Here is a 13,614-nt window from a genome sequence, read left to right as displayed (position 1 = left end):
GATCATAAGCCCCCAAACCATTCCTTTCCTTGACATAGTTGATAATTAAAGTCATTACATTACATGCACTGTTCCAAATTTGCAGTTATCACTTGTAGGTAAATACAAAACACCGGCACCTGATTTCACTTTCCGACACCCAAAACAAAATTTCAGCCGTTCGAATCAAGCTAACAACATAATCTAGTCATACAAACCAAAGCCAAAGCTTTAAGCTATCAAGTCTCGTTCACAGCCTTGTCAATTTCTTCAACGTGATTCCGTAGCACATTCCACTGCACATGAAAACCTCTACTATGTGAGAATTCTCTAAGCAGCCAGTTATTGAAATGTAAAAATAAAGAAACAATCAAGATAGGCGCCAACCTGATCCATCGTCAGTGAGATTCCTGAAAACAAGAGCGACCAAGTCAGAAACCATGCACCGCCTATCCATCAGAAGGCATGCTTAACGCTAAAAAGAAAATAAATATTGCTTTATCATTAAATTAATAGTTATTGCTCTGAGTTTTAATTAAGTCGTGCCTTAGCAGAATATAAGTTCTCTATTTGTCCCCAACGGACACAAACCTGATGGCAACTTAAGATATTGCCAGTTAGAATTTTCAGGGCTCTAGTAAACCCTCGATTCTGAAAACCATTTCCATCGGCCTTCCATTCCTTCTGGAGCATTGTCCCTAGCCCACCTCATTCCAAAACTAGGGCATAAAGGACAATCTTGACACCTTCCTCCCTGCCTTGCCCTTCTAGATAACTTTTGTTTCCTTCTCCAAAATATGGCTCTCTTAAATAAACTCACAATTACGCTTACAAGAAGAATCTTTGAATTTGTCAACCAGCATCTGTCTTCGGGTGCATCACGGACAACCCCACTATCTGCCACCTCCCATAGTCCAATTTGTTAAAGGATTTCTCTCTTCCGTAGAATAAATGGCAGTCCCCAATCCCTTCAAACAAGATGTTGTGACAGGTAACATTAGATAGAGGATTCCAATTTCGTAGATTTGCTCCCAATGAACGTTCTAGAACACACTTCATGTGTTCCCAACCTCCTCACTTCCTCTACTTTGTCCTGACTCTTAAATAGCAGCACTGCTTTAATGGACTGGTCTCAGTACTAGATGGAACCCCATGAGCACTAGTGTGGTGGTGGTTGGTTTTTTTTTTTTTTTTTTTTTTTTTTTTTTGCCCAGGGTGTGGTGGGTTTGTGGGGGGATGGGTGTCTCTGACCCCAACAAGATGTCTTTGTTACCACTAAATTTACGTATCTGACCCCAAAGAATTCATACACAGATAACACCACTTGTGTATTTGATACTATTTTGCAAATAATTAAGGATAAACATTAAAAACACTAAGACCAATATAAATGTGTATTAAATAGAGCATTTGATATGTAAACAACAATAAAATGAACATACATGTTTAGTTCTTATGTCGCTTAAAGAGAAGACAATGGAGCACCGAGAACTTCGTTTTTGATCAATGAGGTCGGGAGAAAACTAGAATTTTCCATGAAAAAGCTAGAATTTTCCTAAGATATATAACACACAGGAGAAAACTAAATTTCTCCGGTTCCTGATTCGAATTTCTCTTGCCTAAGGTCGATTAGATTTACGATTAAAAATGAGCCCACCTTCGTTTTTCCACTTGAAATGTGACAGACTCCCAAAACCATAAGAACAAATCATAAATTCTCCAAATATGATCGAAATGCAAAAACCCAATATAGCAAATTAGACAGTAAAAAGAAATGAAAGTAAAGGTTACCTTTTTTTCCAGGCATTTGCTTGCCATCCTTGACATAGAACTCACGAATGTCGACCCCAACCTTGCCATTCCAGTTCCTCACGCTTACCCTTCTATTCTTGGATATCTACAAATCCCCAAAACCCTAAAATTAGACAGCAGTACCAGTCACACTGATAAACCCTAACCCTAATCAAAGATAAAACGGCAAATTGCGCCAATGCATCGAAAAGAGGAAGAACAAGAGAGAGAGGGTGAGGGTGGTGACCTCGCAGACAGTGATGTCGTCGGAGGAGTCGTCGGAAGAGTCTCTCTTGGAGGCCTTCTTGGGTGGCGGGTGGCCCTCAGAGTCCCTGTCGGAAGCGTGATCGTCCTCATCTTTTCTCTTCCCTCTCCCCGACATTCCCCTGCTGTTTTTAGCTTCTTTCGCCTTCGCCGCTTTGTCTCCTTCTACTCTTCTTTATCACTTAAACGAGAGTAAGAATAGAAAGAATAAAATGGGCCGGGCCCTCATCCTTACCCAACACACTCCAAAGCCCAAATCCCAAAGCCCAAAGCCCAGTCTTCTCCTCCACCTCTACACCTTAAGTTTTTAAACTCCCTGGGAATCCCTTGTGGATTTTGGAGCTTATAGTCCTACATTGCTTTTTTTTTTTGGAAGTCCTAACGAAACATTTTTGGTATTGTTCATTTTTAACGTTAAAAATATATTTTGCCCACAAAGTCATTCCTGGTATTATTCACTTACACTTTTATTTTGTCCTTTTGATTAAAACTAAAATTTTTCAAGATTTTTCAAAAGTTTTCCTTTATTTTTTTTTTATTTTGTCCTTTTGATTCAAACTAAATTTTTTTAGGATTTTTCATTAGTTTTTTTTTTTTTTTTTGGTCTTGTGTCCATTGTCAATAAAAGGATAGGCCTTTGCTCTTTTATGAACTACTAGTGATACGATATGTGACTAACTAAGAAATCAAGCTAAAGGATTAAGAGAAACACCCTCAATTTTTCATTTTTTGCTGATGCTACATTCGAGGACTATATAGGGAATTGTGATTACTGAGTGTTACGAATAAAGCCATTCTATGAGTGTGAATGTGTAAATTTAGGATAGAATTCAATAAGATTTAGGAGACCTAATCCTATTATCACTTGGGGGTTAAGTAAATCCCTACCTATAATCAGTATAAATTATGCGAGTATCGCAGTTAAGAATGGAAAAAAAAAACAAGACAAATTCGAAAATCAAAACCAAATAATCAAAATAAATAACTCCAAAAAACAACGTGTATGAACGTACTTCATACAAAGCCCTAATCAACTCGCAAACGTCGAGATTACATCTGCCGTGCCACTTAGAGTTCTTATTAATATTATGCGGGGTCAACACTCCGATTTGTTCAAATCAGGCCCAATTAGGGCTGGTTTTCGCCTGTCTGCTTGCTCGCTCGTGGCCTGCAGCCTATCCAGCACCTTACTTGGGCCTTAAGCGTAGCACAGCAGCTCAAATAAAATTAGAAAAGTGTACACTTGAGCCCAACTTAAAACAAATAAAAATAGAAGAGTAATAGTAAGAAGACCAAATTTTTTAAACCAAATAACGTGTCACCAATAAGAAATAAGCACGTTGATCTACATTTAATTAATAATCCAATTATCTACAACTACATCATTTAGTTTACAAATTTATTTTTAAAAAATTTGGTCTTCATAGCCTAATATTAGCCCACCTGGCAGGCTTTTATGTGAATTCGCAGCTTGTTCTGTTGGGCGTCATTTGGCTTGTAATTGGCCAAAAAAAAAAAAAAGAAGGAATTTTTTACTTTATATGGTCGGTCACGAGTCGAACATCACAGCTGCCTTTCCTACGAAAACTCTCTCTCTCTCTCTCTCTCTCTCTCTCCTGTTTCTCTCTCTGTAGGAGACGAGTACTCGGAGAACTCTGGAGCGAGGAAGAAGATTTGCTGTGGGGAAATTAGGAGGGAGCAAAGCAAACCCAATCAAATCATCGTGGAAGATAATTGAGAGTGAATTGTAATTAATTCTCACCGAACACGAAATGTTTTAAGAAGTTATCGGATTAGAAGAAGATTGAGAGATGGGGAATTTGTTCGTGAAGAAGCCCAAGATCACGGAGGTTGATCGAGCTATTCTTTCTCTCAAGACCCAGAGACGCAAGCTTGCTCAGTACCAACAACAGGTCTTAATCTTAATTCTTAATTGTTAATCTCTTAATTCTTAATTATCTACATGTGGATAATCCTGTCAAATAGAAATAAATTCTACCTTCTCATCTCAAATGGGCTAACAGAAAACGAAGAATTTAATTCAATTTTTGTCGACTGAAGAATTCCCATTTTTTTTATAAATGGGGTTTTGAACTTGCATATACTTCTGGAATTTTTAATATTTGCCCGTCGATCGAGTTCACTTGTATCCCACTTTGCCCAGCTCGAAGCTGTAATCGAAGCCGAAAAGCAAGCCGCAAGGGATTTGATTCGTGACAAGAAAAAGGAAAGAGCTTTGTTAGCGTTAAAGAAGAAGAAGGCACAGGAAGAATTGTTGAAGCAAGTTGATACCTGGGTTATTAATGTTGAGCAACAAGTATGTAATTGCACAACCCTACCCTACATGTCCATTTTCTTTCTTTCGATTTCCTTTAGGACCTGGTCTACCTTAAGAGAAAGCAAACAACATGTTGACACTAAATACTTTGGTTCAGTTGCAAGATATCGAACTGACAAGCAAGCAGAAAGCGGTATTTGAGAGTTTGAAGGCTGGTAATAATGCGATTAAAGCCTTACAAAGTGAGATCAATCTCGAGGACGTGCAAAAGCTAATGGATGATACTGATGAAGCTAAAGCATACCAAGATGTGAGCTTCACTTCTCGTCTTTATTTTTTTGGTTTTATTTATTTGGTATTGCACCAAAGTTTCCTTGGGTTGCATTCTTAGAATGAGGACCTCTATCAAACACATTTTGGCAATTTGGGAGGATTTTTATTTGTCCACCAAGTTTTGAAATTTATGATGCTCCTTATGTGCAAGGCCCTCCCTCTTCCCCTTTCCCACCCTCATTTATTAGTGTTTGAGAGCTTTCCTTCATTTTTTTTCTTTTGGTAATGGAGCGGAAGTGCTTGGAATTCTGTTGTTGTTTTTATCATAAATCAAGAGCGATAAAATGTTTACCTCTAAGTTGAGTTTGTAAAGATCTTCGTTTTTGTAAGTTTTTACATGTTCTTTTCCTATTGACAAGTTTACTTTTCACCCCCACCCATCATCTTGTTTGATACTAGATACCCTATATAACTAACTATATCTGCTGTGATCTCATAAAAAATTATGCCTCTGTTTTTTCACATCGTTTGCGTGTATTCTGTCCCATATATTTTTCTTGTCATTGTAAACAATTGAGTTAACATCTAAACTTTGTCTTCTTCTTTGCTCATCATCTCCTCCTCAGTTTTTTCTTTTTAATAAATTCTGCCGTTTCTCTCATGATTTTCTTTTTGTTAGGAAATTAATGGAATCTTGGGGGAGAAATTATCAGCAGAAGACGAAGAGGATATTTTAGCAGAATTAGAGAACTTGGAAGCTCAGGTAATGTCATTTCTATTCTAATAATGGGTCCACAAAACCCTAACGATTATTTTGCTTCCTGTTTGTCATGTTTTCCCTTCTAAGTCTTTTTTATGTAGCCAATCTGTTCCTGTTTCAATACTTTATGTAGTAATTAACATACAATTCATTACTGCTTTCTGAGATTATTAGAAAACCTCATGTTGTATCTAGGATTGTTGTGTAAAAATCATTTTTTCATAAAGATTAACATGGTGAAAGTAAGTCCTTTTCTCTTAAGTGCTCTTCAATTATCCGATTACCAATATTGCTACTACCCATCTAGTTTTCATGCAATGCCCTATATTTGAGGTCTTTCACCGGATCTTCATTAATGTTGAAATTGGATCAAGCAGATTTTGTATTACCAATTAAATCTTTAATGAACTAACTGCATATCAAATCATAGCATGAACGTTCTTTTGATTGTTTCTTGTCTTGTTAGTTTGACTAGTCTGGTATCACATGATTTCATCTCATCTAAAAGTGAAACTTCGCTCCTTTGTCAGATCACCGTTCAAGATCTGCCTACAGCTCCTGCTTCAGTGCCTTCTCAAGAAAACGAGAAGTTGGACCTTCCTGATGTACCAACCAAAGTACCAGTTGCACCTGATGTGGTCACAACTGATGAAGTTTCCACCAAGACAAAAGGTCGCTCTCTCTCGCTCTCTCTCTCTCTCTCTCTCCCTCTCACACACACACACACACACACACACACAGAACAAGCACCCCCACGCACAATGCTAACTGCTAATTGCTCGTTAACTCAATTGCAAATGCCTGACAATATTTTGGGGATATGCAGTTACGGAGGAGCCGTTGGTGGCTTGATTGGATTGAACAGTTGAATTAGGTTGCCGTCTGGTCGAACTGTTTTCAAACGTCAATTGATCCTCCTCCCTTCCGCAACGATTCATGTACCAGTAAAAATTATATAGTTGGGATAACTTTGATTGTGCTCTTTCTTGATTACCCGAATTGGTTTGTACAAATATGTGTTTTTCAGGACTCGGTCCAAACACCGCATTGGTCCAACATGTATTATACAGATCACCGTCCCATGTCTCGATAAACTCAGTTGAAACTTGTTCCAAGTTATAGTACAGGCTTATTTTGGCCAAACATATTATTACACATATGACACTGCCACCCGATCTTAATTACATCCGAAACTAATGACTTGACTGGACTGGAGACCACAAACAGAATTCACAGATCTACATGAACATCCCCTCCATCGCCTTCGGAGCTCAAGCTTGGCAAACTTAAAGGTACAACGCTAGGAAATCTTGACAGGATGAGTCTTGCAACATTCTCAGCTGCAACAGCGCTCGTCTCCATTGTACTTGCTGCATTCTCAAAAGCGTTCACATAGTACAAATGCTGACCATCCAAAATAAACGGTGCAAATACTTCAGGAGCTGTATAATGAGGGTATGCACCCCAATTTATTCGAATTGTCTCCGTCCTCACACTAGTAGTTGCACAAGAAAACCAATCAGTATTTATTTAAAGGATCAAGGGCCTCATGAACAAGATGACGATTCCAAAGGATTTTGGACAAAAATTGACAGTTGTTAGAGAAAGGTCACTCAAACATTCTCCCTTTATCCAAGCAAAAACAATAAAGATTTTGGTGCAGTACACACCCTGAGTTTGCTTGACCCTAGGCTCAATTTTAATGCAGTACACAAACAAGGCATGTCTAAGGTTAATCAGTTTTAGTTCCATTTGCTAGTTGAATATTTGGTTCAATCACAGAAGAGGAAAACTGAGGAAACTCTGAGGGTGGAATATGTATGTCAGTATGCCAAGCACCTTATTCTCTTTAGCTGTATCCAGAAAACGAGTGCTCACTATTTAGAAAACTAGACTGTTACCTGAAGATACTATCTAGGATTGCATCCGCCATTGGTTTACGAGAGAATATCTTGTAAGTGAAATCTTTCTCATCATGTTGCTTCAGAACTGATATACTTGAGAATGGAAGATCAGGAATCTCAATAGTGCCAACCAATTCCGGGATTTCTGCCACAGAATTCAGGCCAAAATATACCTTGCCCCAAAAAACAAAGAGTAATAAATAATAATTAGGGATAGCATAAAGATTAAACCCAAAATCATACGTAACTGAAAAAATAAGCATATAATTCACACATGATTTTTAGCAATGCTGAGTTACTTACAGGATTTAAGAGGCCCCTAACAAAAGTTGCATGCGTGTGTTGCAATTCTCTCTTAGGGATGGAGATTGGAGGATTAAACTTGAGACTCAACTCATCTAGAGGTGAAGCAACCACTGCTATGTCACATGTATAACTGTTCCGCAGGGTGGAATTAAGCTCATAATATTCTCCATTTGACGAAATAGATTCTATCTCTTCTTGAAGGTGCAATTCAACATCAGAATGATCAATCAGTCCGGCAGCCATCTGCCAGTTCCCTCCTTTGATGGCCCACAATCCTCCGCCTGATCCTGCCAATGAAACTGCACCAGCAAGTCCACTCATACTGACACTTTGGCCATAATTGATTCTTGTGATGACCTGAAGAATTCAGCAGAGTGCTAAGTTCTAGTGGGAATTTTGAAAAACTCAAAAGACTGCTGCACTTTATTTTATTTTGTTGTTTTTTAGCAGAAGACTGCTGCACTTATAAGCCAACTCCATAGTTCAGCATACCAAAATTTCAACAAACCAAGAGTTTCCTTAAGTTGAAATGAAGTAGAACCTCTCCAGGCACCCATGACACATGCTTTTGTTTCCATATACACTGGTATAAAGATAACCAGAAAAAAAAAAAAACGAGAAGCCCTATATGCCAAGAAAACTACCGTATAAGAAGACTAGGGAAAATAAATGGCATGCCTATATCCAGCGAAATGTAAACTGAGCATTAATCTAATCCTCATCCAGGATACAGTATATTATACACAAATGAGGGGGGGGGGGGGGGGGGGGGGGAAATCAGAATCAAATAAAGTACTTTTGAAACTTGAGGCTATACATCCATTATTCTTAATTGCTTGTCTTGCAAAACTATATCCCACCAAAATCCACAAGATATCATCTTAAACCACCAAAATGACATTTACAGTTCTAATCTGAGTATGCTTCAAAGTTATGATCCCATCCATGATGACCAAGTTTTGATAAAACATTGAAACAATTTGTGCCGATTCTGTGAAATTTGAAGATGCATGGATCTAAAACCACTCATAACGGAGCACAAAAATCCTCTTTTGGCAAGTTTTTAATATCTAGATTTGATAACAATGTGGAAAACATGCAGCACAGCTTGGTAGCGCCTTTTTTTTCGATTACAAGATCTCGCAGGTCTCTCTATTCCTATATAATACTTCAACTGGGCATTAATGAGGGCCCGATGAAATCAATTCAAATTGAGGGCATGAAAAATCTTTAATTTAATGAAACTTTATGCATGGAAGTAATATAACAGGGGCGCCAAAAAAGAAAGAACCTTTTCTACTCCTTCCTATATCTACTTTTTGCACAAGATATCATACTATATATTGCAAACAAAAGACAAGATCACAGAAGCTCGCTATCATTGAAGTAGATTCACTTCAATGGTAGTCGTTTAGGGGTGAGGATGAGACTTATTTCCCACTTGCCGACCATACACCTCAAATAAAAAGTTTTTTATTTACTTTTTGCACAAGATATCGTACTAACTATTGTAAACAAAAGATATGCTCAGCAGAAGCACGCTGCCATTGAAGTAGATTTTTTCCCCACTCTTATTTAGTTATGAGCAGTGAAATTTTTAACTGAAATATTTTGGTGATGTTTCTTCCTTTTACTAATTTTTGTTTTGTTTCGTTTATATGAAACAGACGACACTTCTGACTTTAGAAACCCCACCCCAGTAACCATGTCTCGAAATAAGCATATGAGAAAAAATGAAATATTTGGGTGATGTTTCTTCTTTATACTATAGTATCTACAAGCTACAGAGGCTCCAATACACTTGTGTAACATGAATTTAAATTCTAAACAGTCAACGAACTTGCGGAGAAGTACCAATATGTTTGTTAAAATCAAATTATCAATCATGTTAAGTTGAAAGCATAGAATCCGAAGGTACAGAAGTGAAACTATTGATAATTGCAATCCATTAAAGAAAGCTGGGGACTTTAGTTCTTACAGTGACAAGCTCTTGTATCAAGAGGGGAGACAGTCCGGCATCGGCCAGTTCGACAGCCAAAGTGGCGGTGGTGAGATTGTACAAACCAGCCCATTTGAGCATCTCATCCACCGTCTCGAAAACGGGTCTCGTCTCAAAGCTTTCATAATACTTGCAGAACTTGTTTACAGCAGTCTGCACCACACAAAGAAATTCACCAAATTCAACAACAAAACCCTAAATTAAAACTCAATAAATAAACCATTTATTTAGTTTTATACCTCAACAAATTTGTCCATCCTGATAAGGGAGTAGCCGTATCTGAAGAGCATGAGGAGTGAATTGGCAAGAGAAACAATCTTATCGACAAAGGGAAGCTCTGATTTGAAGCTCAGAGTCTTGAACACAAACTGATGGCCGTCCCAAATTCCAAAAGCAGAAGAGGAGGATTCATCGGAGGAGGAGGGGCTATTGACGGCGAGGTTGAGAAGCTTAGTGTAGTTCACAGCGTGCAGGTTCCTGGGGTGGAGAATGGAGGCGCCGGCCTCGAAGATGTGGCCGGAGACGTTGACGGTGGCCATGCGACCACCGACGACGGGGTTGCGCTCGAAGATCCGGATGGTGAAGTTGAGATGAGGAGGGGAGTAGCGGCGGAGGAAGTGGGCCACTGAGGAGCCACCAATGCCGCTGCCGATGATGCAGACAGTAGAAGCCGAGTCAACAGCATTTGCATTTGCATCTGACAGGAGGAGGAGGAAGAGGGGGAGGAGTGAGAAAATGAAGGTGGCTGTGGGAGTTGACGACGACGACATGACTGAGGGAGGATGAGAGTTATGAAAGTTTCTTCTTCTTTCTCCAGTTAATAACCAGGGCCTGCTCAAACCGGATTTGAGAGTATTTTAAAAGATTTTTAAAGGGTAAATTGTCAAAATGTTTCTTGAGATTTACATAATTTCTCATTTTGGTCTCTAACATTTCAAATCAATCAAAGTGGTCCTTGAGATTGTCTACCACCCATCATTTTGGTCTTTCTGTTAGAGCAAGTCCACCCCTAAGGACTTTGCGCCAGCACTCAGCGAATTTATCCACTCAAGTAAATAGTAATAGACTAGAGTGAACAGTAATAGGCCAAGGCATCTCCTCCACCCCTAAAAAAATACGCTAGCACTCAGCGCATTTATTTGGTGTGTTTTTTTTTTTAAGTTTATTTCGGATAAGATTTTTAACCAATTTCGGAAAAAATTTCAAATAAACTTAAAAAAAATACACACTAAAATAAAATTACATACTCATCAAATAAACTTAAAAAAAACACACTAAAATAAAATTACATAAACTCATCAAATAAATTAAGGATGAGCTTTTTGGTATATTTTTTTCACACAAAAAGTATATGAAAGTACTCTCTGGACTCCATTCTTCTTTTTCTTCCCTGATTTTCCAACTGTGTTGTCAAGCATAGTTTCACCACTTTTTCCTCCCTTCTTCTTTATCTTCTCTTCAAACCGCCAAAACCCATGTGAGATTAGCCAAGTTCGGCTCTACCCCATGAGCCGCAACCACCAAACGAACCCAACGACCCGCAATCCCACCCAACCCTCCTCCCCGATCCCCGATCCCACTGGTGCGCCAACCAAAATTGCAAACCCTTTGCCATCGATCCTCTCGATCCCCAGAGCTCCTCCGATTGCAACTGGTTCTCCGACGCCGCCTTCGATTCAGACCATGACGTCAGCTGCTTCGTCACCGATCTATTCAATCGCTGCAGCTCCGAGCAACAGCCCAAGACTGAAAGGGAGGGCTTTGGATATGGAAGCTCGAGTTGGGGTGGTGGTGCAAGGAAAGCAGAGAGCTTCGAATTTAGCTCAAGGAGGGGTGGCGGTATCGCCTGGCATCATGTAGGCTGGGCAAAGGCTCAGCACATTCTGAGCCGGCCTAGAGACCAGCTTGGACTGGGTGCCAGCTTATCTGCTCGGCTGGAGTGGATTGGCTGGGTGCCGGGCCAATAATTTGGATGGGTGATGGCCTAAAGGTTCCCCGGTGGAACTGCTCTTAAACACTCCGTTAAGTGTCTCGGAGCTCTTGGTCGAAAGTTTGAGTAATTTTCAAAGCTTCGTAACTCAATCGTTTCTTAACTAAATTCGACCCATAATATATCAAAATGAAGATAGGAAAGTGTAGAATAAGATTATATCAATTTATAAGCCAAATGGTTGTCGTACATGGCCGGAAAATAGTCTCAAAGTTGACTGGTCCAAGAGAAAATTGAAAACTCGCTGGAAACTGGGTAAACTTTAAACATTCATAACTTTTTCAATACTCAACAAAATCAAGTGATTTAAAAACGAAAATCATACTTCTAGACGAGACGAAGAGAATGGTACCTATTTAGATGGCTAAATCGTCGTGGTTTGGCCGGAAAATGGCTCGAAAGTGGCTGTCCAAGGCCACTTTCGAGCAGTTTTTCGGCCAAATCAAGGCGGTTTAATAGTCAAAAAGGTACCATTCTCTTCATCTCATCGAGAAGTATGATTTTCATTTTTGAATCACTTGATTTTGTTTAGTATTGAAGAAGTTATAAACGTTTAAAGTTTACCTAGTTTCCGGCAGGTTTTTCAGTTTTCCCTCGGAACAGTCAACTTTGAGGCTATTTTTCGGCCATCTCCGGCGACCATTTGTCTTACAAATAGATATAATCTTATTCTACACTTTCCTATCTTCATTTTGATATATGATGGGTCGAATTTGGTTAAGAAACGATTGAGTTACGAAACTTTGAAAATTACCCAAACTTTCAGCCAAGAGCTCCGAGACACTTAACGGAGTTTTTAACGGAATGATCAAAATGATGGATGGTGGACAATCTCAGGGACCACTTTGATTGATTTGAAATGTTAGGGACCAAAGTGATGAGTTATGCAAATCTCATGGACCATTTTGGCTATTTTGCCTTAAAATTTTAGTGCAGTTAATTAAAGGATTTTAAAGGATTTTAGAATCCATTCAAATCTAAGTGTAGTCAATTAAATAATTTTAAAATCCATCTAAATCTAAGTGTATTAAAAAAATTAAGATTTTGAAGGATTTCAATAAGTTGTGGATTTTGTGGGATTTGAGGGCAAGAAGTATATATAACCAAGACTAAAAATAATCTAACCTCACCCCCTAGGATTTCAAATCATTTTCCATCTGAGCAGTCCTCAAATATCTACCAACCCCAGCCACACACAGGGAACCATCATATACTTTGGTGGAATCTCTTATTATGACCATTAAACCTTAATTAGGCATGTATGATCATCGAAGAACATGATCGATCTAGGATTTTGGTTAATACTACTCTTTCGCCATTCTGCTTTTTTAATGTATGTAGTACTACAAGCACTAGTGAAGTACCACAGCGTACGTCTGTGGCAAAAGGGCAATCGGTGGTGATGGTTGTTGGTATTGTAGTGCTCAAAAGCTCACCAAAGTTAAGTTGATCTATCAATTGAGAAATAGATAGAGTCGTGGTTGTGTGAAAGGGGACCCAAAAAAAGAGGGGATAAAGTGGCTATCGAATACAGTAGGGCAAGGGGAAAGAAATTTGTTTTTTTCAATATAAAAATTATATGAAAATCCACAACAATCCACAAAAATTTACAAACTAAATCCATTCAAATTCTTTAAAATTCATATGAATTTTGTAGGGGCTTTAAATCCTCCTAAATCCTATCAAATCTATCACTTTTAAAATCTTTTAATATTCCTTAAAATCTTAATTTGACTACACCCCTAAATAGCTACTGACTTTCTAGTTGGTGAGGGTGGGGCCCGGGGGATGAGGATGAGATTTTACTTGTACTGTACAAAACCATGATACAAAACATAGTTTTGGAACTGGACTTGTTGCTGCAAATTCAACAGCAGCGAAGTTAAATCCGTCCAAAACAGTATGTCTAACCCAAACGTCAAATATCACAACTTACGGAACCTCTCTCCCGTATCCCTTCCACCAAATCCTCTCAATCCACTAATTTGGATTCTTGAAATTTGATTCAACGGTTAAAGTTATTATAAGTTTTTAAAAGGTTTTCTGTTTGTAGCTGTTGGATAGATTTCA

General features: G+C 38.6%; 3 protein-coding genes across 4 annotated transcripts; 1 reads left to right on the top strand and 2 right to left on the bottom strand.

Moving 5' to 3' along the window:
- Positions 1-5: 5 nt before the first annotated feature.
- On the bottom strand, positions 6-2,209 carry LOC103424768 (RNA polymerase II transcriptional coactivator KIWI-like). Its single transcript, XM_029094847.2, has 4 exons — positions 2,018-2,209; positions 1,771-1,876; positions 367-389; positions 6-275 (listed from the first exon to the last, which is right to left on the bottom strand). The coding sequence occupies exons 1-4, from the start codon at positions 2,150-2,152 to the stop codon at positions 219-221; spliced, it is 321 nt and encodes a 106-aa protein (XP_028950680.2). The 5' UTR covers positions 2,153-2,209; the 3' UTR covers positions 6-218.
- A 1,251-nt stretch (positions 2,210-3,460) lies between these two features.
- LOC103456272 (vacuolar protein sorting-associated protein 20 homolog 2) lies at positions 3,461-6,502 on the top strand. Of its 2 annotated transcripts, XM_070813973.1 has the most exons (7): positions 3,600-3,947; positions 4,199-4,351; positions 4,470-4,622; positions 5,265-5,348; positions 5,876-6,017; positions 6,172-6,214; positions 6,258-6,366. In XM_070813973.1, the coding sequence occupies exons 1-6, from the start codon at positions 3,846-3,848 to the stop codon at positions 6,195-6,197; spliced, it is 660 nt and encodes a 219-aa protein (XP_070670074.1). In that variant the 5' UTR covers positions 3,600-3,845; the 3' UTR covers positions 6,198-6,214; positions 6,258-6,366. The 2 variants fall into 2 exon arrangements, with proteins under 2 accessions (XP_008394181.3, XP_070670074.1); XM_008395959.4 differs by having other exon boundaries at positions 3,461-3,947; positions 6,172-6,502.
- LOC103400276 (farnesylcysteine lyase) lies at positions 6,408-10,419 on the bottom strand. The gene is made up of 5 exons (XM_029095263.2): positions 9,794-10,419; positions 9,534-9,707; positions 7,553-7,912; positions 7,247-7,422; positions 6,408-6,840 (listed from the first exon to the last, which is right to left on the bottom strand). Exons 1-5 carry the CDS (start codon positions 10,322-10,324, stop codon positions 6,576-6,578), a joined length of 1,506 nt encoding a protein of 501 aa, XP_028951096.2. The 5' UTR covers positions 10,325-10,419; the 3' UTR covers positions 6,408-6,575.
- Positions 10,420-13,614: the final 3,195 nt, after the last annotated feature.

This window comes from Malus domestica, chromosome 15 (assembly GCF_042453785.1).
Source record: "Malus domestica chromosome 15, GDT2T_hap1".
In the NCBI taxonomy this organism is placed as follows: Eukaryota; Viridiplantae; Streptophyta; class Magnoliopsida; order Rosales; family Rosaceae; genus Malus; species Malus domestica.
Note: the sequence above shows the minus strand (reverse complement) of the source record. Positions and strands in the feature narration are given on the sequence as shown.